The sequence below is a fragment of the Lotus japonicus genome, chromosome 5, assembly GCF_012489685.1.
Source record: "Lotus japonicus ecotype B-129 chromosome 5, LjGifu_v1.2".
Lineage (NCBI taxonomy): Eukaryota > Viridiplantae > Streptophyta > Magnoliopsida > Fabales > Fabaceae > Lotus > Lotus japonicus.
The window spans coordinates 4,867,244-4,893,156 of NC_080045.1; the positions used below are offsets into that span (position 1 = coordinate 4,867,244).

At 35.2% G+C, this 25,913-nt stretch overlaps 3 protein-coding genes and 1 long non-coding RNA gene across 4 annotated transcripts; 2 read left to right on the top strand and 2 right to left on the bottom strand.

Moving 5' to 3' along the window:
• Positions 1–341: 341 nt before the first annotated feature.
• On the top strand, positions 342–2,028 carry LOC130716969 (probable small nuclear ribonucleoprotein F). Its single transcript, XM_057567041.1, has 3 exons — positions 342–751; positions 844–1,034; positions 1,667–2,028. The coding sequence occupies exons 1-3, from the start codon at positions 746–748 to the stop codon at positions 1,734–1,736; spliced, it is 267 nt and encodes an 88-aa protein (XP_057423024.1). The 5' UTR covers positions 342–745; the 3' UTR covers positions 1,737–2,028.
• A 2,346-nt stretch (positions 2,029–4,374) lies between these two features.
• LOC130716967 (uncharacterized protein At4g06744-like) lies at positions 4,375–6,114 on the bottom strand. The gene has a single exon (XM_057567039.1). It carries the CDS (start codon positions 5,883–5,885, stop codon positions 4,620–4,622), a length of 1,266 nt encoding a protein of 421 aa, XP_057423022.1. The 5' UTR covers positions 5,886–6,114; the 3' UTR covers positions 4,375–4,619.
• A 4,452-nt stretch (positions 6,115–10,566) lies between these two features.
• LOC130720330 (uncharacterized) lies at positions 10,567–12,976 on the top strand. Its single transcript, XR_009013039.1, has 3 exons — positions 10,567–11,551; positions 11,671–11,783; positions 12,547–12,976. It is a non-coding gene; the product is annotated as an uncharacterized LOC130720330 (long non-coding RNA).
• A 3,115-nt stretch (positions 12,977–16,091) lies between these two features.
• On the bottom strand, positions 16,092–18,275 carry LOC130720784 (probable WRKY transcription factor 7). Its single transcript, XM_057571481.1, has 3 exons — positions 17,239–18,275; positions 16,701–16,826; positions 16,092–16,427 (listed from the first exon to the last, which is right to left on the bottom strand). Exons 1-3 carry the CDS (start codon positions 18,042–18,044, stop codon positions 16,259–16,261), a joined length of 1,101 nt encoding a protein of 366 aa, XP_057427464.1. The 5' UTR covers positions 18,045–18,275; the 3' UTR covers positions 16,092–16,258.
• Positions 18,276–25,913: the final 7,638 nt, after the last annotated feature.

The window sequence follows — 25,913 nt, forward strand, 5'->3', positions numbered from 1 at the left end:
AAAACAAGCATTCTTTTCCATGCATATGTAATATGTAATATGATTCCATCCTATACCTCTCAATTTGGGGTGAGTTATTATTGGTGTCACCTTCACATCTAATTATGTCACTCATAAAGTAGCGAAAATGCGAAAATACTCTTAATGAAAAATAGTCACCTCAATTCCCCACCACTCACCCTCACCACTTGCCATCCTCGTTCATCCATCCTCATTCTACCATCACCCGCACCACCCATACCTATACCTATTTCCATACCCATCTCCACTAGTCATCCTTCCTCTTCTCCATCGCTCTATGTCGCACCCATCAAAATCTTTAGAATCTTGGGCACCCAATCATTTCCATTTCATCTCACCCTTCATTAATATTGCCAAACAATTGAATATAAAATATTTCATCCCATCTTATCTCATCTCACTCTCTACCATGAATTCAAACATAGCCTTTTCTTTTTTGTCAACAATTCAAACATACCTAAAGATATAAAAATCTCTAGCACATCAATCAGAAAAAATAAATAAACCCTTTTTTTGTTATATATAAAAAGATATTTTGGTCCAACCAAAGAGGGTTGTTGGGTTTTGATTACCAGACACACAGGCCCAGTGGTTCTTCCATATTGGGGTCTACTCGTTCCCTTCCATATTTGCCGTGAAAGTGTGAAACCAAACCCTATTTCGTTCCGTGTCAAGCTGAAGCAGAGAGAGCAGAAGAAGAGAGTGTGTCTCCGCGCGTGCGTTAATGGCGGTGAGCTCTTGCATCCCTCCCTCATCGAATCATGTTCTTTACATTCATTGAATTTACTTATAAGGCTGTGTTTGGTTCCTCTTGTTTTGCAGACTATACCTGTTAATCCAAAGCCATTCTTGAACAATTTGACTGGGAAGCCAGTTATTGTCAAACTCAAGTGGGGAATGGAGTACAAGGGATATCTTGTTTCAGTTGACTCCTACATGAACTTGCAGCTGGCCAACACTGAAGAGTACATTGAGGGTCAGTTTACTGGAAATTTAGGAGAGATTTTAATCAGGTAACTTGCATCATTCTCAACTATTCCATTTGCTATGTTTTGAATTTGATGTTAAAGAATTGGAAGCTAGGTTTTGTTTCCCTAGGCATTTGATATTTTTAAATATAAAAAACTATGTGCTTTGTTACATGTTTTGAGAGCTACAAGATGACATGATATATGATTCTGTAATCATGTTAGTTTAATTCAACAAAGTGATCTTGGCGTAGGTGATTTATATTGCCCGAACTGCTTTTTAGTGTTTGTTTTTGTTTCTCTTGTTTCAATTACATGGTTTGAAGCTATTGGATTGTGTCATCACACTAGTCAATTCTGAAAAAAAGGGGGTTTCTACAATTTATGTTATGGCTTTGTTTCGATATCAGGATTTGTAACTAAAATATTATTTGGGTCATATTCCAGATAAAAAATTTTAAAGGCAGTAACACTGGTGGTGTTCTTTCATATTTCTCAACATTGCTGAATGTCTGACCAGGAATACTGTTACACTTTTGAAACTTGAAAGCAATATATGCATCTCTTCTTTTGTGCCTGTTGTGCTTTTATTCTCTTAATTAGATGTAAGATTGTTTCCTTTCAGAATGTCATTTTTTGAATACCATTGTTAAATTTTATTTCACTTATATTTATAGATGCAACAACGTCCTCTACCTTCGTGGAGTACCAGAGGATGAAGAAATTGAAGATGCTCCAGAAGACTAGAATGATAAAAACTGCTATTTTTTATGACATAATTAAAAGTTAAAACTATTTTTTCTGTCATTGTATCTTCACTTAAATGCAGGTTTGCATTTTGTAGTTATGTGTAGAGATATGGATCCATGATGCACTCGAAAACAGCGTGCCTATCTTTAGACTGTTCACATTTCTTGTGGTGATTATAGGGAAATCTGACATTGCTTAATGCTCTTCATATATTTCGGTTAGAACTAGAAAAGAGCAGGTTGGGGCTTGTTATGTTTGCAACTCAAAAAATTATTAGTTTTGTGTGCCTGGTTGTGCTTGTGTTACAAGCTGTAGGGTTGCTCTCGACATGCTTTGGTTTGGTGTGCTAATCCAAAAATGCAATTGGCATGGTTCATGGTTGGTGTTACTGTTAAATCACCTCAAATTGTTACTCTTGGAATGGTTCATACCTTTGCAGAAAAGCAAAAGATTGTCTCCCAAGCAAGCACTAGCCTCTCCTTCTAGAGAAAACGGCTCAGAAAAACACTTTAGAATGCCAAAGATAGGTCAAAATTGCAAATATCCCTTTTGGACTGCAGATGGCGCGGTCGCGCCAGAAACAAAGGAAAAAAATGGCGACTTGTCTTGACAACTACGAATTTCTTCCCTTTTTTTTCCTGATTTTCTCCATTTTTCCTAATTCTTTTGTGAAATAAAATAGCAAAAAGATAATAGAAAGTAGAAAGTAACGACCTTCAATAAAAACTTCTAAACTCTAATCAAACAAATAAAAAGGCCTAACAAAATCTAGAAATAAAATATACTAAATTAAAATAGAGAAAATTTACCAAATCCAACCAAAATAAACTCCAGAAAAATCATAAAAATGCACAATATGCTTGAAAACACTTAAAATGCTAAATAAAACTACACAAATAAAGTAAAAGACATAAAATTACTCTTATATCTCCGGGTCAATAGTCAATTGACAAGGTTTTGTATCGGTCTCGACCACATGCCTGAGTCAACTGGCAGAGTTATGTTTCAACCTCGGTAACATGGCTTGAGTCGGCTGACAAAGTTATGTTTGGCCTCATCCCTCAGCTATATAGCCATGAGTCGGCCGACAAAGTAACATGGTGCCAAAATGGACACCGGAGCAATAGTCCCTCACTCCCTTAGCTCTAGCCTTCACTAAGACTTTATGAGTGATGGCATGCGATACATGGCATGTTCGTTGAGGCTCAAGATGTTAAACCAGACACGGGAACCGTTTGGATCGGATAACACTAATGCAAAATCAATTCTATTTCTTAATAGTTATAAAAAGATCAATTTTTATCATGTTTGTTCATTCAATTGAGAGCTCTGTAATTACTTATAGAGAAAAGTCATAAAATGTAGTTTCCGGAATAATTATGAACAATGCACCCCTTAAACTTTGTGACATTTCATATGTATATATAATTGACTTCTTGAGATTAAAACAACAAAAAGGGCTTCCCACTTGAGTTATCTGCGGCTGCCACTAGCATCTAAAACCTTACAAAACAAGGAACAGTGCCCGGTGACAAGGCTTCTTAATGAATATTATACTGTTAATTATAAAATTATACATTGCTATGTTCTTTTTGAGCTGGAACGCATGCCCATGTATGGCTGCAGTGCAAACCTCCATATCAATAACAGACATCGCTACCAAATTATGGGAGTAGTTGTGTTGTGTCAATTTGCCTTCCCTCTTTTTTCTCTTCTTTTTCTTTTGTCAAATGAGCAGGATACTGTCTGAATGTTTCATCAATCAGTGCGATAAGTTTGTCAAGGATACAAAATCATACAATATATCAATAAATATACTATTTTTATAAGTGATGAACAGTTTTGGAACACCTTATTTCTCTCTTATTATCTCATGTATCATATTAGCGCTGATTTATGTACATTTTTTTTTATATACTAACAACACCAGAAATTTGTGATGGTTATTAACAATTACAAACTACGAGTGAAAAGGCTTTGCCATTTGTGGTGGTGAAAAATCGCCACAAACTACTGGTGTCTCAAAATAAAAAAGTGTGCATGAATCGTTTTTGTTATTATATATCACATATATCCTTCTCTTCTCTTTTTTTCTCCATTCCGGATGTTTGTTGTATATTTGTGTCATTTTCCCTTTTTGATTTAGAAGTCTCATTACGAAATATTGTAAGTTAACTAATTTGTCTTCACTTGCCACATGAGAACCATTTTCTGCATGAGGGGGCCATTTGCTATTCAGAAGCAAGGAGAAGACAGTGTGGTAGCTAAGAAAAACAAAAAAGTGACTTTGGCACCGCCAGTAGTAGCAGGTGCTTACCACTGCATTAACACTAATTTTGGGACCATAAACTTTGTAAAAGTCCCTTTTCTTGTCAATTTAGATTCCAAAAACCTTTTCTTCACAACCTTGGAACATAAACGTTAGCAAAATTATTTGAGTGTGAAAGTATTTTGTTTGTAATATGATAGTTAAGGTAACATCCTCAATATGGTAGCCACAATTCTAGTGGCTCAGTGCTAAGAAATCACCATGTGTCAAAATAATATGCTATATGCATAACCCAATTGGAAAACATAAAATTATGATAAAATGGTTATGTTACATGACTTTGAAGAAAATTTTCATTTGCACACATTGACATCAAGTGCAGAAATTATTAGACAATCACAAAGTTCAGTACAAATTATACATTACAATGAAGAAGGGGAAACAAAACAAAAGGAAGATAAAGAATTGCAACCCAAATGCCTTGTTTGGTTTCATGATTTACACATAATTCAATACACGTTTACTCAGAAGCTAAGACTTCTAGGTTTTGATCGGAAATGATTCTTCAGCATTTCACTGTGGAACCAAACACGTTAAAGGAGAAGGATAATCTAAGGAATTGAAGTAGCTGGGGAGTTTTGATGAAAAGGAAGCTGACAAGGGATGAAACTATGAGACCACATGAAGGGACACATCCTAGGGTGTGCAAAGAAATCTGCACACTCAACCACTGATCTCTGAAATGGAAGATCAGGAACACAATTGTTTCTAACATCAAGAACTCCTCTCTGAATCAAGATCCTACACAGAGGCCCCACATTGGTAAAATAGTTATCTGACAGTGAAAAGTTAACCAAATTCCCCAACTCTCCACACACCACTTCTGGCACCATCCCAAACAAAAGATTACCAGCCAAATTGAGAAGCTCCACTTTCTCAAGACAACTCAAAGAAAATGGTAAAGGACCTGTTAACTGGTTATTTCCAGCATCAAACACTGTGGCCTCTTGAAGGAACCCAATCTCATAAGGCAAACAACCTGTGAGCTGGTTATTCAGAAAAAGCACTTCAGTGAGAGTTGAAAGTGCTTTTGGAAGGCTTCTAGGAATTGGACCCTTGAACTTGTTGTTTGCCAAAGTGAGCAAGAGAATATGAGTGTTGTCAAGATTATCAGGTAAATTCTGAGTGAAAAGGTTGTCATTGATGAAGAGAACTTCAAGGTCCTGTGTGAAAATCTGTGGTGGGACTGCCCCAGAGAAAAAATTAAACCTGATATCCAAGAATGTCAAAGTTTTCATGCCTAGAACAGAATTGGGAAATGGACCAGAAAGTTTGTTGTTGCTAACATCAAGCTCATACAGATAAGGGAGCTTGGTGATTTGAGGGGAAATTGTGCCTGAAAATTTGTTGGAATTTGCATGGAAGAGAGCAATATCAGGGAGTTTATCGAGAAACCCATCAAGGGAAGGAGCACTGAGCTGGAAACCATTGAAGTCAACTGAAGCCAGAGCAATAGCAGAGTTGTTTCCTGGTGGGTTATCACAGAAAAATCCTCTGTAGCTGCATATATCTGAGCCTACCCATGATTTGGTTACTCCTAAGGGATCTGAAGTGATAGTGGACTTGAATTTTTGGATCACTGGGTACACTACTGCAAGTCTTTGATCTGCAAATACCAAAGCATTTGTTTTAGCTTTTGTTGCTTGAACTGTTGTTGATTTTGGACATGGGGTTGTCACTGATGTTGTTTTGTCTACTTGGCTATTGTTGTTGTTGCAACCTTTGTTTTTGTTTGTGTCATGTGCTGACATGAGGAAAGGAAGAAACAGCAAGAGGATGTGCAAAGTTGAGACCAATTTTACAGTGATACTACACATTTTGTTTGCACCTCAATTCCACTCTCTAGTTTTAAAGGCAAGTGGGCAGAAAGCAGTGCAGATATAGGCCAGCTTTTGAAAACTCTCTTTAGTATGTGCATAAGCAAAATGATTGGGGCTGATAGCAGTCCAAAAAAGTGCATGGAATACTATATACTAAGATATACATGGTTATATATCCACTGCTATTGCTTATCTGGATCCTAATCCTCTCCACTTTGAAGCCTCTGCAGCAAGAAATTGGCAATCATGTGCTGGTTTAAATCAATTTTCTTGTGTGCACCAAATGTATTTTCTTCCATGATAGGTAATTATTTTCGAGCAGATGATGTTTACATTATAGTGGGATTAGCTTTCTTAGCAAAATTTTCTTCATCTACAAAACTTGAACTTCATAATTAAATGGAAAGTCAATCAAACATGTATATTTCTATTTGGTATAACCAAGATATCACTAATGAGTAGCCGTTTGATAAACTTTTAGTCTCATAATCAGCGCACTAAGCAGCAGTAGACTGGCCAACGAGTTTTTCTATTGACAAATAATTAAAAGTCGATACTTAAGTGATAAAGTGATAAAGTGCTGAATCATTATGTTGTTAATCAGATATTTACTAGTGTTTGCTATATATATTTTTCTTTTTGAAAGGAGCTTTAATCAATTTAATTTGCCATTAGTCTTTTTTTTATTGACCCATCTTAACAATTTAATATAAAAATTAATGACCAAGATTTTATTGGACAATGGATCATTTTGGTTCTACACACTACATTAGTGTTCGGTTTCGTCACACGCGCATCATATTAGGCTGTCGGCATGATCCATATTTCTGAAACCAAACCATTTGTAAATTATTTGTTGAAAAATAATTGTTATCTAGTTATCGAAATGATAATTTAATCTTGTTCTGGGAAGCCCGAAAGTGCCACAAGGCACAACATTGTTTCTAGTCGCCTAAAAGATCATAATCAAATGAACATGTTGGTACAGTCATTATTTTGGAAGCAATTCACAATAGTCAAACTAAGGTTAAATGTCTTCATTATTGTTTATTTTGAACGACAAGTTTGATATTCTTAAACTTAAATGTTGCTCATTTGCTACATATTATTCTTCTAAGACTTTAAACTTTAAAGCATTCTTTTAAATCTTAAGCTAACTTGCATATCCCCTGCCGTAGAATCACACTACTTTGTCGCCCTCTCCACCTCAATCTTTTTCGTGCACCACCACACTTAAAGCAGGTAAACTTCTTCCTCATTTTCTGGAAGAACAGGTCTCAGTTTATTGATATGATATTTATTAGCTAATAATTTCCATATAGTTTTTTTTTAAAGTTCTATATAGTTAAGAGACATATAAAGGGTATAGAATATGAAAATTGAAAATTGATATACAAAGTATTGATAACAGATCAATATAAGAAAATAGAGACGATATTTTCATTTTTTTTTTTTGAAATGTATATTTTCATATCTTAAAATCTAATTGTTTTTAAAGGTTTTATTTGGAAGAAGAAAATTACATAGAAATTTTTTAAAAATATTATTTTTTGGTACATAAAAATATGTTTTTTTAAAGTAGCCCTTTAGCCCATGCAATGCAATGCACGGGAAATATAATCTTAAAATGATTAAAATATAATTTCAAAATAAATTTATATTATATATTTCAAATGAAATAGATATTAAAGTATAGTTTTCTAAATACATGTTTTTAAAATTTATATATTTCTAAATACATGTTTGTAAATACTAGCCTCATAGTAATAACACGAGTCTCTCAAAGCTTTGTCCTTATTCATGTGTTTTCTGAGAAAACTTTTCAAGAGGTCACTCATCCCAATACTTTTCCAAGTCAAACACACTTTACCTTAGATGTTTTATAAGTTTGACTCCCGAAAAGAGTATGCATCTTGTTGTCATGTGTAGTACCAATCAAATCTTATAAGGGATCCTCAAGTGTTAGTCTCATACCTACAAAGTCTTGAAACACCTCTCGTTCTAGTTCGGGATCGATACAGTCATGTGTCCTACATATAGAAGAAGCTCCTTGTCCATGCTTTCTCATTGCAATACCGGCTACTTCTCGCCTTTCTCGGCCTCGGATGTTACATGTGTTGTTTGGATGAAGGTGAGGCCAGGGTCTCGTGATGGATTTCTAGTATGGGTGGAGGGCTAGAGTGAGGAGGGATGGTGGGAGAGGTTTGGAAGGTTCGATTTCTGGTCTAGTTGGGTTCTTCCGTGATGCAGAGAGAGGCTTGGAAGGTTTAATTTTTGACTGGTAGTGGTCGAGTGGTGAGAATGGGTAAACTGGATGGATGTTTGGAAGGGGTGTTGTGGTAAGGGAGGGCGGGTGGAAGGAAGAAGAGATACGTGAGATGTTGACAATGACATGACAGAGGAAGGGAGGGGTGGATAAGGTGGTAGTGGAAAATCAAGCATGTACTACCTGAACCAATTACTTGAACAAATTACATTCAACAGCTATGAGACTGATCGCTCGAGGCTCTGAGATCATTTTAAGTGCGTATGTCTCCCCAATAAAGTTTTTTCTCCATAAGCACCACCTAGGAAGAGAATCATGGACTAGATGCTTAAGAAGTTTAACTATCTACCAACTTTGCTGGTAGTTGAGTTTATGTCCATTTTATGAATATCTAAAAATATGTCTCCAAATGAATTTCAAAATGAGTTTTAACAATAATCGGTCGGAATTTTCAGAAATTGTTTAATAGTTTTCATGATCCACATACCTCTCTTTTTTCTTTTGGTCCTTTTAAGTTTTTTAGAGTTGAATTTTCAAAAACAAAGTTTTTAGAGTTGATCAAGTTCTTTCTTTCTGATGTACCAAAAAAAAAAAGAGTTGATCAAGTTCCTTAACTTTTGAAATTAGCTAGTCTCTCATTTTAAAAAATTCCAAAAATCATTAAATCTTAATTTTATTTTTAAAGTATTTTAGGGATTTATGATAATACACGACATATTGGATATAAGAAACAATTTTAAAAGAAATAAATTAGTGAGGTATTTGTAAACTTTGAAAGGTTTTGAAGAATATGATGAGTGAACATCTTCAAAAAATACAAAAGATGAGGAATATGAAAGTACTCCTAATATACAAAAATCAGAATTGATTGACTTGTTGCTTATCTTGGTAGGATGAGGATTCTCAAAAGTCAATGAATCTCTTGTTAGGTTGTCCTAAATTCTCAAAAGTCAAACTCATCTATTGGCCATTGCTTTATCCTCTCATTCAAACGCAAATAACCAAAATTGGAATAACGTGGGCTTCACCCATGATGTTTCCCCTTCAACTTTCAAACTTGAAAAGTACACGAAACCTACTCATCAATTCGAAGCAATGCAACATTTTTCTCCTTCTCTTGTCCCCATATTCAAATTTACTCAAGGAGCATATATGACACATCTTATGCAAGGAAAATAATATCCATAAAAACAAAAAAGTACCATGCCTCAAACTCCTTCATCCGAATTCAACGTCTCTATATATGTTGTTCATACTGTCAAATCAATCAATATCAATATATATTAGAAAAGAACAACTTCTAGCATGACATGTCGCTCTCACAGGCCAAGTTAGTGACGTGTCGCTCCCAGATTAATTCTCACCTAATATTTTACATGTAAGCTCTTTCTCCTTGGCCCCACTTACCACATGTGTCCTGATTTATCCTTACCTTATTTCTCCTTAATAAAAAAATACATTTTTAAATTTTAGATTTGATTAGGATTTAGGTTTTTTATTTCTTGATTTTATCTTAATTTATTTTTGATTTATTTTTAGAGTATTAATAAATTTTTATGGTATTTTTATTGAATTTTCGGATTTTTAATTAATTCCGGATTTTATGAGTTTTTATTGTGATTTGCTAGATTTTGATAGTTTTTATCTATTTTTATTTAGTACATTTTTAAATTTTAGATTTGATTAGGATTTATGTTGTTTATTTCTGTATTTTAACTTAATTTATATTATTATTTATTTTTAGAGTATTAATTATTTTTTATGGTATTTTTATTGAATTTTCGGATTTTTAATTAATTCCGAATTTTATGAGTTTTTATTGTGATTTGCTAGATTTTGATAGTTTTTATCTATATTTATTTAGTACATTTTTTAATTTTATATATATTAGAAAAGAACAACTTCTAGCATGACGTGTCGCTCTCACGGGCCAAGTTAGTGACGTGTCGCTCCCAGATTAATTCTCACCTAATATTTTACATGTAAGCTTTTTCTCCTTGGCCCCACTTGCCACATGTGCCCTGATTTTTCCTTACCTTATTTCTCCTTAATAAAAAAATATATTTTTAAATTTTAGATTTGATTAGGATTTAGGTTTTTTATTTCTTGATTTTATCTTAATCTATTTTTGATTTATTTTTAGAGTATTAATTAATTTTTATGGTATTTTTATTGAATTTTCGGATTTTTAATTAATTCTGGATTTTATGAGTTTTTATTGTGATTTGCTAGATTTTGATAGTTTTTATCTATTTTTATTTAGTACATTTTTAAATTTTAGATTTGATTAGGATTTATGTTGTTTATTTCTGTATTTTATCTTAATTTATATTATTATTTATTTTTAGAGTATTAATTATTTTTATGGTATTTTTATTGAATTTTCGGATTTTTAATTAATTCCGGATTTTATGAGTTTTTATTGTGATTTGCTAGATTTTGATAGTTTTTATCTATATTTATTTAGTACATTTTTAAATTTTAGATTTGATTAGGATTTATGTTGTTTATTTCATGATTTTATCTTAATATAAAATCTGTGATAAGTGATTTAAATCAATAATACATCTCATCAGCAAAAACCCTCTTAAAACCCTGCCTACCTCTACTATCTCCTCCATGGAATTCATCTCCTCCATGCAATTTTCATCTCATCTCTCCACTGAACGGAACCACCCCCACAAAATCGTCCCATCTCTCAACGGAACCACTTTGCCATCGACTTGCAATCGCGTCCCTTCGATTTGCTGCCTTGGACTGATTGGGAAGGTTGCAGATGGAGGTTTCAAATTATTTTCTTCCTTTGCTTGCATAATATGTTATGGTTTTTTTCAATTTTATTTTACTTTACCTTTAACTTTCATTCACTCATGTTTGACTTCAAGGTCAATTTCGTTCATCACTTGCCATGCTAATTTCAAATTCTTTTCTTCAGGTTTCTTTTTTATAGATATTCCACCAAAAGAGATTCTTTGGAAGCCATGGATGGTGAGTCCATTTTATATTCTATATGGAATTTTGCAATATTTTGATTTGTTTTTCATGTTTTCTGATTCTCCTTTGTATGTGATTCTATTTTATTTGTTTTTCTTAATTTGCATCTAAAATTTGTGTCCTATGTTATAGGAGGTGAAACATTGATCTGTGTATGTTTTGATTAACCTAATCATTGTCAGTGAAGTAGATTGAGGGAGTGAAAGAATTTAGGGGAGAGAAAGGAGAAGTTGTAGATTTTTTTCCTTGCAACTTTTTTATTTGGTAATTTTTTCTTTTTGCCTGCTTCTTACACCGAGGAAATTAATTATTATTGTTGGTGCTTGCCGTTACAACTACAAAACTACATATTATGGATGAGATTTTACTGCTTATCTTTGTTCGCTCAAGCTATACTATTGAGGTTAGACTTTTAAAACTTGTGCTATCCTTTCTAATATGTTAAACGCCTAAACCAATGTTATAACAATAAATTGATTTCCTTGGCTTCGCTGGAAACATTTGACATGAATTTATCCGTAGGTACAGAACAACAATGAGGTACATACCTCTTTCTGACTACACTCTCTGATTCTCAGCTAGCTGAAGATGAAACATGATTGATGACTCAAGATCTTATCTTGCTCTCATTTCAAGTAAGCCACGAAACATGTGAGACCAGTACTCATGGAGGTTTTTCTCAGTCCATTATATGTATATATTCACCAGATAAGAGATAGAGATGTGTGTTTGGTGTTGCACTACTGTGATGCATATGTATATATTCACCAGATAAGAGATAGAGATGTGTGTTTGGTGTTGTACTACTGTGATGCATATATAGTTTTACTGACTTAGTTCATCAATTCTACATCTATCTATCATCATTACATATATTAAAAGTCACTTTTCGAAGGCAATATTAGATTTTATAATTAATCATTGTTCTACTATGGTTCAATTAATCAAACTTTAGTGTGATTGGAAGTTTTGCTTGCATGAGTGTGTAATTATCACATTACGATTTAGTATCAGCATATGTTTTTTATTTGGTTATTGTACTTTCAACAATAGTGCTACATAAAGCAAAGAGTTGTTTTAGCCGTTCAACAAATATAATGGGTCTAAAATTTCTAGAGGAGTTTTCTTCCATTCATCTTCTTTAGTAGCATGTGATTAGTTTCCCCTTACAAATAGATCTGATTGGTTATGGAAACCACTGGAAGGCCATAGCCAAAAAGTGGCTTCAATTCATTCTTTGACTTTCATATCTGTCTGCAAATTTGATTGCTATCTTTGCACTATCATAGCTAGATTGATGTTGCACATATTGCTATTATGTTTGGTGGTCTTTAGTCTATCCTACTCTAACATGTCTATCAATCTCACTTCATGAGTTCTTGATTTTCTGTTACTTAGAATGCAGATACTGCTGGAAGCTGCTGATTTGGAAGCAAGTTTCATTTGAATTAGCATGAGTTCATATTAATTCATGTTAAAGTTGGACAACAATCAGGAATAGCACCTAGGATTGCTGCTGATTTGAAAGCAAGTTTCATTTGATTTTTTAATTATAAATAAATATTTTAATGATTTAAATTCAAAATGTGATACCTTCTTACTTTATGAAGTGCTTTTTTATGCCAGAGAACAGACTCTGGTTGCAGTGAAAACAAAATTTGCATATGATGTTAGGTACTGTGTGAAATTTGTGAGTGTGTTTGTGGATAATTTATAAGAAAATGGTGGTGATAGTGAGGTAGAGAAATCTGAGAGAGATTTTGATGTAAATGGAGATTTTTCTTTCTTATGAGATTGGACTTTTAACCCTTATCTACACCATTCGAAATTTCCATTACTATTATTTTCGACACTTATGTCACTGACAAATAATAATTAGGTTCTGATGTAATGTATATTCTTTGTAATGGAGAATTAAGTAGTTGTTTTTAATAGTCTTTTATATATAATTCAGATGCAAACAGTATGCACTCAGCTATCACTTGAGCACTAGAGCAAGTAAAGGGAGAATACTACGACTGCTTTACTATTCTGAATTTTTTTATCGCAGAAATGGTCCGGTAAGTACAACAAGCTCAAAAGCAGAATAGCATGATAAAACTACTAGATATTATTAATGAACCAAACCTTTCAGTTCCAAGCTGTCAAAACCTTCGCTAGAAATTTGTTCTAAAGTACGCCCATTAGTACTACTATAAGAGCAAAGCAACATGCTTCTTATATTGGGAGATAGACAAAAGCAGAGGTTGCCTTAGTAAGCTTTCTCACCTGGATCAACAGAAAAAGTAACTGAAACTCGATCGATGAAAGTTGGAATGGCAAGGTTTACTCTTAAAGTCTTCGGCAGGAGGAGGATACAAGAGATCGACTTTGAAGCAAGCAAGGTATGGTGGGTGTCATCATCTTCATCGATATTACCCACCAGATAGACTTGAGAAAAGACTTTCAGGCATCCTGAGAGTAAGGAGAAGCTGGATCTAAATGTATTAGAAAGAGCCTAAAAGCTTTTATATATAGGAAGAATATTTTACATGAAAATACTTCTACATAAAAATAAATGTTAATAAGATTTCATCGGAATTTTTTTTATTACAAGAAAAACATAATATAATATAGTTTGATGTTAATTTTTTACTACATAATAATATAGTCCACTTTAATTTTTTTGTACAAATTATTATAGGAATTAAATTCTCCTACGGGAAGAAATATATTTTAACAAGAAAGTACCTTCATTAAGTATTAATTAATGTATCAAATACAATAACAAATTTCGCGGTACATTCTTTTTTTTTTCTAAGATTAAAATGTGTTCTGAATGCTTTATTGGTGATTCTTCATATCTATAATTTGTGTTATTGTCTTTAGGCTCATGAAGAATGTGAAACGACTTCATGTTGATATAGGTCAAACTTAGTTTATTTTATTGTGTAAAAAATGAACTCGCATAATCACGTACATAAAAAATCTTTTCTCTTTTTTTCATTGTAGATTAAATCAACTATTGTTTATTAGCCATCATTAAACCACATCCCCTAATATGTTTTGCATAATTTGAGATTTGGTTAACCAATTTTTTTTATTAGTTATTCAATTGTACGAAGTTCAATCTATGCAACAAGGGTTTTAATTTAAGACTATTTGTCCACTTTGCTCATCATTTCATACTCTTCTATTTCATCAGTTGTTTATTATATTTTTAGTGATTAAGGTATTAATTGACCTATCAAATATAATAGATGTATTCCCCGTGCAACGCGCGGGTAAAAAACACTAGTAACCACTTAATCCCAAAAGCTTAAGCTGTTGGGTAAGGGCCACTTTAATGGTTTTATATTATATTCTAACACGCTCCCTCACGCAAGAGCCCTTTGGGCTTGAAGCGTGGATAAATGCACAGGCCCACCAACCATGTGCTTAATTAAATTCCACTTTTTAATTAGAAAGTGAGGGGAGCAAGGATCGAACTCTAGACCTTTCGGCCATAGAGACTCTGATACCATATCAAAAAACCACTTAATCTCAAAAGCTTAAGCTATTGGGTAAGGGCCACTTTAATGGTTTTATATTATATTCTAACACATGCTATTTACCCTTTCCTATAAACAAGTCTTAAAAAAAATACCAACTAATACCCTTTGTATATATAGGCATTTCAATTGAATTTTAAAACAACTACATAATAAGGAAAGAAAAAGGACTAAAAGAAAAGGACACATATATATATATACTACAAGACATCCAATATATATCTGAACTATAAGCATTGACACTAAGTTTGAGCATTGAATAATAACATAGCTAATTGAATATATTCTAAACGAACTACTATATGCAATACATGGGGAAAGTTGGGGTTGGTAAGAACAAGGCTTAATTGCACTTTTGGTCCCCCAACTATTACCTTCCTGCGAAAATCGTACCCAAACTTCAAAATTAGCAAAAAACGTCCTCCAACTATACATGTCGTTGCACTTTTGGTTTTCCGTCCAACTTACATCCAAAACTTAACAGATTGCTGGAAAATAAAATAAAAAATTCAAAAACCCAAGTATTGATTGGTTCTTCATCTTTTTCAAACTTCTTCATCATTAAATCTTATAAAACCCAGAATCTTCATCTTCATAAAACAAAACCCATAATTTTTTTTTATAAAAAAATCTACAAATCCATGTTCCCCCACTTCAAAAATCCCTCTTCCCGTCTCTCTTCTCCACCACATCCTCTTCTTGCTCCCTCACCTTTCCTCACCCACCTCCCTTGCTGTTGTTGCCGGAAGTTCGCAGAAAAAGAAGAAGACGGGGTCGGTGGCGAATTTGAACAGTATGATGACGAAACAGAGACTGAAGACGAGGATTTGGAAACAGAAAGAGGCGAATTTGAAGATGCACAAGTTGTTGCTTGCAGATCTACATGCTCCGTCGCAGATCGAAGCAGTATAGGTTCAGATCAATGGATGGGCCGACTTCGCCGAGGAGGTGGGGGACGGCGTTGCGCTGGTGGGGTGAGATCTTGTTGGTTGTGATTTCAGGTATGAAGTTCAAAGTCTTTGGATCTAGGAAAGTTGGAGTCTTTGGACCTGGGAAATTTGATTTGAAAAGAGGAAGAAAAATAAAGGGAGAAGAAGGAAGATGGAAGATGTGAGGGTGTTTTAAGATTTCAGAATTTATGCTTGTTTAATTGTTAGTTTGTAATGAGATTCTTGAATCTGGATTTGATTTTTGTCTTTTCTGAAATTCTCTGGGTTTGAAGGTATGAAGATGATGAAGTTTTTTATTATTTTTTTTATCCACGTTTTCTCACGGAATGGTAACGGCAGACCAAAAGTGCAACGACGTGTATAGTTGGAGGACGTTTTTTGCTAATTTTGAAGTTTGGGGACGATTTTCGCAGGAAGACAATAGTTGGGGGACCAAAAGTGCAATTAAGCCTAAGAACAAAACTTTTGAAGGATCAACAGTAATTGGGATCAACCAATACTTTTAGCACATTAATCTGCATTTGATTCATCAAAATCAATTCTGATACCAAAAACTTCTACCAACACAAGTTTCTCTGCATAATTGAATTTGATTTCAGAATTAATAGTTGAAAGATTTGCAAACATGTACTAAGACGATGATTTAGGAACACCAACATTTGCAGCCACCTCAGATGCTGTGTGCGAGTGATTATGTTCTCCTTCGTAGGTGACCACAAGCATGTTGGAATCGTCTACAGCGCGCTCCACATGTTTGCGTGCAGGGCATCCTCTCACGCTGGTGCACTTGTAATAACCTCTGCATTGTCCATAACAAATTCACATTTCAGTGAACATAGATATTCTCATTTAATAATTTCACATGATTTTTGTAATGTTAAGATTTTACTGACTCACGGTTTTAATGTTAGATACATAGGGAAAAATACGTTCAACCGAAATCATAGTGAACAGATGCAATTTCTCTTAACTTTTGTAATTGTCCATCATGATTTTAGTTGATTTTTCAACATGTACCCAAACATGCACTATAAAATATAGTATATTGTTCTTGCAACATTAGCATATATACCTAGGATGAGGAGAGCCCTTGATGGGTTTCTGTCCATATTTTCTCCAGGAATATTCATCAGGTGGGATATCAGCAGTTTTAGAACTAATAGCTGCCACTCTTATCACTCGCTTCAACTTCAATTTCCTGCATCATTTAAACCTTATATTATATATGTGCCATATGTAATGTAATGTAACAAATAGTGACAACAATACCAAGATTAATTATAATAAAAATAGTGTATTGCTTGAAATACTTCTATGAAGCTAAAATTATTTATGGTGAGTAGCATATGTCACATTAATTTTTTAGTGTTCGAATTGATTCTGCGAATATATTATTATAGGCTAGAGTAAAATTGGTTTCAAACCCAAAATTAGTAGATTTTGCATTGAACATAATCAATTTTAAAATTTAAAAGTAAATTTTACATTACTCAACAAAAATCACTTTACTTTCAACTCACTTGTACTCTAATCAATTTTACTAAATTCAATTTTCACAAACACTAATCCAAACACACTCTAAATTGCATAGTAATAGCATTGGAGCATACCTTTTCTTGGAGCAATGACACTGTGCAGAGGAAGATCCACATTTGATACCAGGAAATTCCATAGAATTGCACTTCCTCTTCATAGAATTTGAAGACAGTGGCGGTTTACCCATATAAGAATTTCCTTGCAGGGACACATGAGTAATCTGGAACCCAGAAGAACGACAGGGTCGTTGAAAACCTTCACTCTCCCCTGTTAACGTTGAGATATACGAGTTAGCAGCAGAAACTGATGGTGAAACCGAAAAATTCACAGAACCACGAGCTTCATTCTTCTCTGGCGGTGGCAAAGGTTGATGCAAAGGGTGGTGGTGGTGATTTTGCAGCGGTGGAGGAGGGTGGCGTATAAGTGGGGTGCGGCAATAAGCCTTGAAAGCAGAGACTTGCTCTGTTTTCCCCTGTTCTGGCTTCACAAGAGAAGAAGAAAAAGGGGTTTTGGGTTTTGAATTTTCCTCCACCGTTTGCTGCAATTGAAGAAGAGGAACAGATTGTACTGTTGGTGGAGGAGCTCTTCTGAAACGAGCGTGACCAGTTCTTGGCTTGTCAAGGAGAGAAATCATCTCTCTGAACCTCTTCACAGCCATGTCAACAACAGTTCCAAGTTCAGAACCATTGTTATCATTACTCTGTTCTTCTTGTTGAGGTTGATCATGATTTTTCTGTTCTGAAATCATATTCATGAGCTTCTCCACGCTATGAATACCAGCAGAAGCTGCTTCTTCCACGGAAATTGCATTGTTATCTCTGACACTGCTCCTACCTTCAAAGCTATCACCCCCATAACCTGTTATAAGCTCAATAGCCATGCTTCCTGTACCATAAACAGATACAGAGGAAAAGGGTGGAGGAAAGATCAAAAGAAGAACCAAGTTACAATCTTTTTTTACTTTCTGAATGACCCTTTTGAGGTTTCTTGGAGATCGGTTGGGGAGAAGGAATAATCATGGGGTTGAAATTGAAATGTTGAAGCTTTTTTTAATGCAGGGGAATGGAGAAAAAGAGGGAAAGAAAGGGATTGAGAAAGAAGAGTTGAAGGAAGGGTGTTGTTGTAGTCAAAGGGATGTCTCATCAATGCCAAAGGGTCAAACTTGAAAACGAATGAGTGTTGGACACGTGGAAATTTTCTTAGGGCATAGACCTTCTTTTAGGTGGGTCCATTTATAACGGGATAGAGTGAGTTGAGTACAAATGGGTTGAGTTGGTGGGAAGGTCAAAAGGTTGTGATTAGCCGTTGGATTTTATGATGGTAGAGGAGGTAAAGGGTCAGTTGAGGACAGTGAGGTATTGAGAGAAAGAGAGAGAGAGAGAGAGAGTTGACCCTTTAACTTCTTTTAATGCAAGATGGGATGGGACCAAACCTATGCGTCAGATTAAAGATTAGATACCCTTCCTCTCATCTCAAGTCACATGGGATTCTTCAATTTTCAGGCTTTCCTTTCACTCTTGTGTGATCAATTCTCCTGAATAACAAAAACATGTTGTTGACTCCTTTACCAAACATAGAAGTTTTGACAGCACACAAGATTAAGAAATTATAAATAAATAAAAATTTTGAATCAAAAGAAATTATAAATTAGAAGGATTGAAAATTAATTTGTGTGGGTTTGCATATCAAGTGAACTCAAAACATACACCCCGTGTTGAAAGTAACATGTCAAAATTGTGATTTTTGATTCATGTTAATTTTCTTTATTGGTGTATTGAGATACATGAAATCACAATAGTGTTGACTCTAACATCAAACCAAACATGGACTTTGTATGCTCTAATTTGAAACCCCAAAATCGGCTTTGAGAAGGAGCTACACTTGCTCAAACTTAGGATTTGGAGGGTTGTGTGCACTTCAACTCAAATTATTATGTCTATTGTCGAGATGCGACAAAACAGATTCATGGTATATTGATTTGGGTTTTATTTTTAACTAGTCTCATTTCGCATTTTCCAACATTGTATCATTTTATGGTCTCCTTCATTGTTGCCTGGTGGTTCTTTATCATCGCATATTAGGTCAAAATTGGTTAAAGTCTAGTGAAATTAAACGATGCACCAACTACTTTGATGTGTTATCACAGACCAAGATGACACACATGGGTGTGGATGTCATTTGTATGAGGAGGAATTACACGTTAAAATGTCAGAGGGTTGCCGGTGCACAAAAAATCAGAGATTAATGCTGCGATGGAGAGGCTACCAGAAACATAAGGAGTATAGAGATGAGTGGGGAAGACTTTCACAACAAATCAAAGTAGATGGGTTTATGGTTATAGGTGGTGTTGTTGGGCGGAGATTTTGATGGCCGGTGTTGTTGGGCGGAGATTTTGATGGCCGGTGTTGTTGGGTTCTAGGGGAATGAGGAAGAATGGGAAGAGAAGGAAGCGGGTGGGGCCGGTGGTGGAGGAAAGTAGGGTGGTGATTGGTGGGGAAGGAGGAAATGATCTGGTGGCGGTGGCGGTGGCGGTGGCGGTGGCGGATGGTGTAGAGGTTGAGGGAATGGAGGTGGTGGAAAGAGAAGGAAGTAAACATATAATTTTTTATATGTGAAAAAATAGTGTTTTTTTATAAGCAAAATGAAAATATAGTGTGACTTGGGAACCTACAATTTTCTTGTGTATAATAAATGAACCGCATAGATATATAAAGTTGGATAAAATATGTTTTTATAGATCTAAGTTACAAAGAATTAGAAAAAAAAAATGATGGATATAATGAATTTATGTTTTATATGATGTTATAAAAGTAAATAAAAATATTAAGATGGTAAAATAAAAATTACTCTTAGTATAACTATATTGTATTTTATGATTTTCTTACATAAAATGATTTTTTTAAAATAATCTTTTTACTTTTGCAGTAATAAAAGCTTCTTCCACAAACTGACTTTTGAAAAGAAAAAAGAATTTGCCACACAAACAATTGCTTTTGCACCTTATAAGCCCCCTAATTTTTGTATTGCTTTTTTTTAATCAGTTGTAACATTCTGAAATTACTCACAATAGCTTTCCATCATAATATTTTAGCTTTATGATTAATGGCAGAAATATTTCCAAGCATGTTAATGGTATTTTACTAACTGAAATGGAATTCTAGCAGCTTTGCAAACAGAAACTTAATAATAGGAAAACGATAAGAGTACACGAAACGAAAAATATTACATGATTCAAAGACATCCTATGGGTGTCTTCCTCTGGTAAAAAATAAAAAATAAAAAAGACATCCTATGGAGTATGCACTATGGATGTTTCTTCCTTTTTTTGCTGAAATTTTGAGCATCTTTTTTTTTTTTCATTGAATTGTGAATGAGGTGAATCCTTGCTTTTGTTTTGCATCAATACAAAATAATCCACGCCTTTTAAGACACCAAAATGATTGTTTAGACTTTACACTAAACATAGTTTTGACCACTTGTTTTGAAAAGTTTAAAGAAAAAACGAAACACAAGAAGAAATTTTTTATACTGCCTTTGTTTCATAGCCAATTCAATGTACTATAAACGTAGTTTTTCATTTAAATTTGTACCTCAGTGTTTGGTTGGGCTGATTCACAAAAAAAAAAAAAAAAAAAAAAACTAGGTAGTCATGTAGGTGGGTTGCGAAACTAATGTAATGATTCTTTAGTCAAGCGATTATTTGAGGAAGAAACTTTGTTCTTCAATGCAGGTTTCTAAGACACTCCAACAAGTTCTTACTGATCGCTACTGAGAAGTTGTGTATGGAACAAGGCTATTGAACTAAGGTAAAGACTAAAATGGAGGAATAAAAGGCTTAAACGGCTAAAGATAAAATGGTTGAGGCGATTGTGAGGGGGTGGTGGAGTTGGTTGTCGTGGTGGTGGTAGCAGTGTTGCAGGGTGGTGGTGGCGGCAATGACGGTATTGGTAGTGGTGGTGAGTTGTGGTAGTAAAGTGTGGTGGTGTGGTAGTGACGATGAGGTTCTAGAGGCATGGTTAGGGTGATGGTGGAGTTGGTTGTGGTGGTGACAGTAGTGGTGGTGGTAGAAACGGTGGTGGTGGCAAAAGTGGAGGGTGGTAGTTGTGCCAGTAGTGGTGGCGGAGATGACTGTGAGAGGGTGGTGGAGTTGGTTGTGGTGATGGTGGCGACGGCGGTGGTGCTAGTGTTGTAGGGTGTGGCGGTGGTCCCAACAACATTGGTAGTGGTGACGAAGGGTGGTGGCGGCAGTGGTGGCGGTGGTAGTAGAGTGTAGTGGTGGTAACGATGGTAAAGGCGTGGTGATGGTGGTGGTGGAGTTGGTTGTGGTGGAACAGTGGTGGTGGTGGCGGCGACGACAGTGTTGTAGGTGGTGGTGGGTGGTGGTGATTATGGTAGTGGATGGCAGTGGTAATGGCAACAATGACGGTGGTGGATAATGGTGTTAGTGGTGGTTGTGACGTGAATTAAATAATTTCAAGTAGCTTATACGTCACAATTTTATCAAACATTATCTATCCTCTATATGCTAGATTAAATAATTCATCATTTTAATGTATAAGAGTGAATTGATGGATAGATCTATAATACAATGTTAGCAACTTAGCATCAAACAACGAATAAACAAGTTTTTACTATCATGTATAATACAACGTACCAAACAAGTCGAGAAGATAACTTGAGGGGATGTGAGTGTATTAGGGTTTTTTGTGGGCTAATATAGTATTTTATTGCTAGGCTTTATTATCAATGAAGTTGCAGAATAAGGAGGTCCTAATATGACTCATCCTCGAATGGTCCAGTCTATTCATCATTTAGTTGTTGGGTGTGCCTAAATATCAAAAGTCACTTAGTTTTGTTTTAGTCAAAACACTTATAATATAATATAAACCATTAAGGCGACTATTACCCTTGCAACTTAAGTTAAGTATTTGAGATAATTGATTGTTTGATACAATATTAGAGTCTCTATTTTATCGGTCTAGAGTTCGATCCTTTTTTTTAGGAGAGAGTTCGATCCTTACTCCTTTCACTTTCTAATTAAATAGTGTAATTTAAGCACATGGTAGGCGCGTTGTGCATTTATCCACGTTTCAAGCCCAAATGGCTCTTGCGTGAGGGGACGTGTTAGAATAGAATATAATATAAACCATTAAGGTGACCTCCACCCAACAATTTAAACTTTTGGAATAATTGGTTGCTCGACATAATTTTCTTAAATGTAATACTAATTTATTTTTATTTTTTTGTCAAAAGAACTTGATTTCCTTTTTTTTTTTGGTCAATAACTTGATTTCCTTTTGATTGATAACAAAAGAACTTGATTTCATTTTGATTGATAACAGGGTTTTGTAATTACAGTGTTAATTTTTGTTGGGCTTTTATTGTTTGTTTGTTGGGCTTTTAAATTGTAAATGTTGTAAAGTTTTTTTTTTTTTTTTTTATTATAACAAAAGAAATTATAGAATCACTTTCAACGTCTCCTTTTTTCTATAGGAGAAGAAAGGCTCGTTTCTTACTCTGCTAGGGCAAACTAACAGCTGCGCCGTCTCCCCCCCTTTGGGGGTTTCTTCCCCCATTGGGGGGTTTTCTCTTCCTCTAGGATAGTTTTTCAGCTTGATAGAAGCTTGTCTTCCCACATCAGGTGGGTTTTCTTCCACAATAGGTGGATTTCTACCCAAATAAGTGGGTTTGTTTCTCTTGCTTTGTCTGGGTTTTCTCCCCTTTCCTTGGCCTCTTCCATCCTCCTCCACCCACCACCACGCTTGCCTCCACCTTGGCCACCTCCAACCGCCACCATCTACCACCGGGTGCTCAACAGCAGATCAATGTTCGGTTTGTCTTTTACAGAGGATACTAGAGCTCGGTTTTAGCCTCTGTGTTTCTAGTTGCTAGATCTGCAGCCGTGATGCTCGCCGCTACCCAAGCCTGTGGCCTTATTCCTCATCTCTTTATGGCGGCTTTTTAGGGTGTAAGAGAGTGGCTTTTGGACCTGTTCTGCAGCTTTTGGGGTTTTGGCCTGGCGCTTCACCGTCGTCAGCAACAGCTCCGATCGCCTCCTCAGCTCCGGCTACGGATCTGCCTTGGTCGCCACCCGTTGGACTCCGCGCTCTGTCTCTGCTCCATTTGGCATCCCGACCACTTCCACTGCTCCAGCGTTCCTCTGTCAGCTTTTGCTGCTGCTGTTTGGAATCTACAGAAGCTCCCATCTTTTCCCTGCTCTCAGAGATGCTAGTTTGACCCCTATTTGCGCCTCCGAAGCCACGCCGCTGGTTTCCTTTTCGTCGCACTACAACTCCGGCAGAGCCGCTTGTTGTATAAAGGGAGCGCTGGTTAAAGCCTTTCATGATCTTCTTCGCTCAGAAGTTAATTGGCTCTCTGTCTTTGGGATTTAGGGGGTTTTGTACGTCCCTATGGATTTTACTTCATGTTTTTAGCTGGTGTATTCAGCTGAGTGGCATGCTTGTTCTTCATTTGTTTAGGGTTTTGTGCATTGTGTAACACTCTTATAGATTATATCTCGCATGTTGTAAGTGCCGTGAGGCAATCCTTTGGGTTTTATTCCATACATCATTGACAAAAAAAAAAATTATAGATATAATACTTTTATTGTTAAACACTATTTAAAAACTTTAAAATATTATTTCATTACCACTAGTTTGACCATGATTCATTCGCAGTATGATCATTGAATCTTGAACCGGGGACTCTACCGCTCTAATGATCGATTCAGCTGAGAACATTGTTTGTACGTGAAAGAGAGGGGATTATATTTTAATATTTTACTAGAAAAGTATTTATAAACTTAATGAGATTTGTGGGGTTCGCAACAAGTATTATATGCACGAGCTAACTCAATTTGAGCCAGAAACATCAAAATCATGGTGGAGTTAACTCCCTCAACCAAGAAAAATCATCCATAAGTCTTGAACCCCAGTTTTTGCTTAACAAAGAGAAACATGCACAATAAACCAACCTTTTTTATTGTTTTTTATGGCATCAGAACTCAGAACATACATTGAAAATTTAGGGAAAGTAAAACTAAATCAAAACCTTTTATTAGGAATTCAATAAATTGTCATTTTTTATTTTGTATAAGTATTAAAAATAATAAATATGTTGTTGTCAGATGATATAAATATCTATAAAGAAGAATATAAATATTTTATGACTTTATTTTGATGCACATGTTAGTGTAATATTCAAACTTGAAATATGCAGAAGTAAAGTTAACAGCGATGATATAGTGAAGGAAAACAGAACTGCAGGTTGTGGTGGGGTTTTCTGAGATGAGAATGGAGGTTGGATTGCTAGGTTTTGCAATAATCTGGGCACCTCAAACCCCCTTCTTACTGAGCTTCCTGCTATCTCGACCACAATTCATCTCTTTCTTAAGCGTTCCTTCCCTCACGTTATAGTGGAAAGCAACTCCTTGGAAGTGATTTATCTAATGTCCTCTAGTAGCAAGTCAACTAAGATCATCTGTACTGATGTACTTGGCCAAATAGATAGGGGAGTTGTGTTTCATGGCAATGTTAAGTTTTCATTTTTCTCCAAAGACTGCAATGTTGTAACGAATTGGTTTGCAAGCAACTTTTTTATCTTTTGTTTTGGAGACCTATGTTTCCCCTTTCCCTTTTGGGGTTATCATCGTCGTCATAGGATGGATGCCGAGGGAGGTTATCCTCTTGTCTGTTCGAACTTGGTGCCTAATTTCTCTATCAAGTCTTAGCCCGTTATAATTTATTTTTTCATTGTACAAAAAAAAAGTGCATACACATTATATTTATATTTTAACATTTTATTATAAGATCTTTGATAAAAGATCCATTTCTGTCTCTGTGTTTTTTTCTTTGTGGGGATCATGACGCCTGTCTCTTTCTTGAAATTGCGTTGGATAATGGACACTATAGCGTATTTTAATATTTTTGGTCGAAATGATGAGTAAGGTATAGCCACCAAGGGTCCACATGGCATGGACAGATCCGTTGATTAAGTCCAACAATATGAAGGCCCATATCCTATGCCGTTAACAGGCTTAATTAGTTTCTGTGGTGACCAGTGCAATAAGTGCTGTTGGAACCCAAAATATCCTTGAAAGAAAAAAAACTAAAATATGCTTCCTAATTGTGTGATCTCTCATGTAGCATTGAGCTACTACCCACAATCTAATTGTTTAAGCTCTTTATTTGGTATACATCACTGATTCATGTGTGATAGACATCATACACTAATATAAAAACTACCACAAGTTACTGGTGTATGATATGTGTCACTATATTAGTGTACACAGATTATTTTTGTTAGGCATATAATGGCAACATGTCTTAGCTAGCTGCTTAAAATTTGAAACTCCTACCCCTTAAAAAAATGTTAAGAGTAGCTTAATTATTGTTGTAAACCGGATAATATTATTTTTTCAATGGCATGGTAAAAATGTCAATATATTTCGTATCGTATATGATAAAGTGGATCCCACAAATTGAGTGGTGGTGTTATAATACAAGTGTGTATATGTATATATAATTAGTGGGAATCAAGAACATGACAAGGAGGTGAGGAGGAAGGTTCCCTCCCATACTTGTTTGCTGCACAACACAACAAACGGGAATCTTTGGAATCCGAGTGAGTACACATCATCATCTTCATCATGTCATAGCATGCTATTGTTATGGCGAACTCAACTTCAAACACCTTCCGTGTATTTCTGAACTTCTGATCCAATATCCATCACCATTCAACTGGTTTCAAC

Excerpts from the sequence above, each read along its gene's own strand:
- LOC130716969 (XM_057567041.1), top strand. Across the intron at positions 1,035-1,666 it reads TTAGGAGAGATTTTAATCAG|ATGCAACAACGTCCTCTACC; the intron begins GTAACTTGCATC and ends TTATATTTATAG.
- LOC130716967 (XM_057567039.1), bottom strand. The coding sequence starts at position 5,885 with ATGTGTAGTATCACTGTAAAATTGGTCTCAACTTTGCACATCCTCTTG.
- LOC130720784 (XM_057571481.1), bottom strand. The coding sequence starts at position 18,044 with ATGGCTATTGAGCTTATAACAGGTTATGGGGGTGATAGCTTTGAAGGT. Across the intron at positions 16,827-17,238 it reads TGTCATTGCTCCAAGAAAAG|GAAATTGAAGTTGAAGCGAG; the intron begins GTATGCTCCAAT and ends TAAATGATGCAG. Across the intron at positions 16,428-16,700 it reads AAGGGCTCTCCTCATCCTAG|AGGTTATTACAAGTGCACCA; the intron begins GTATATATGCTA and ends TGGACAATGCAG.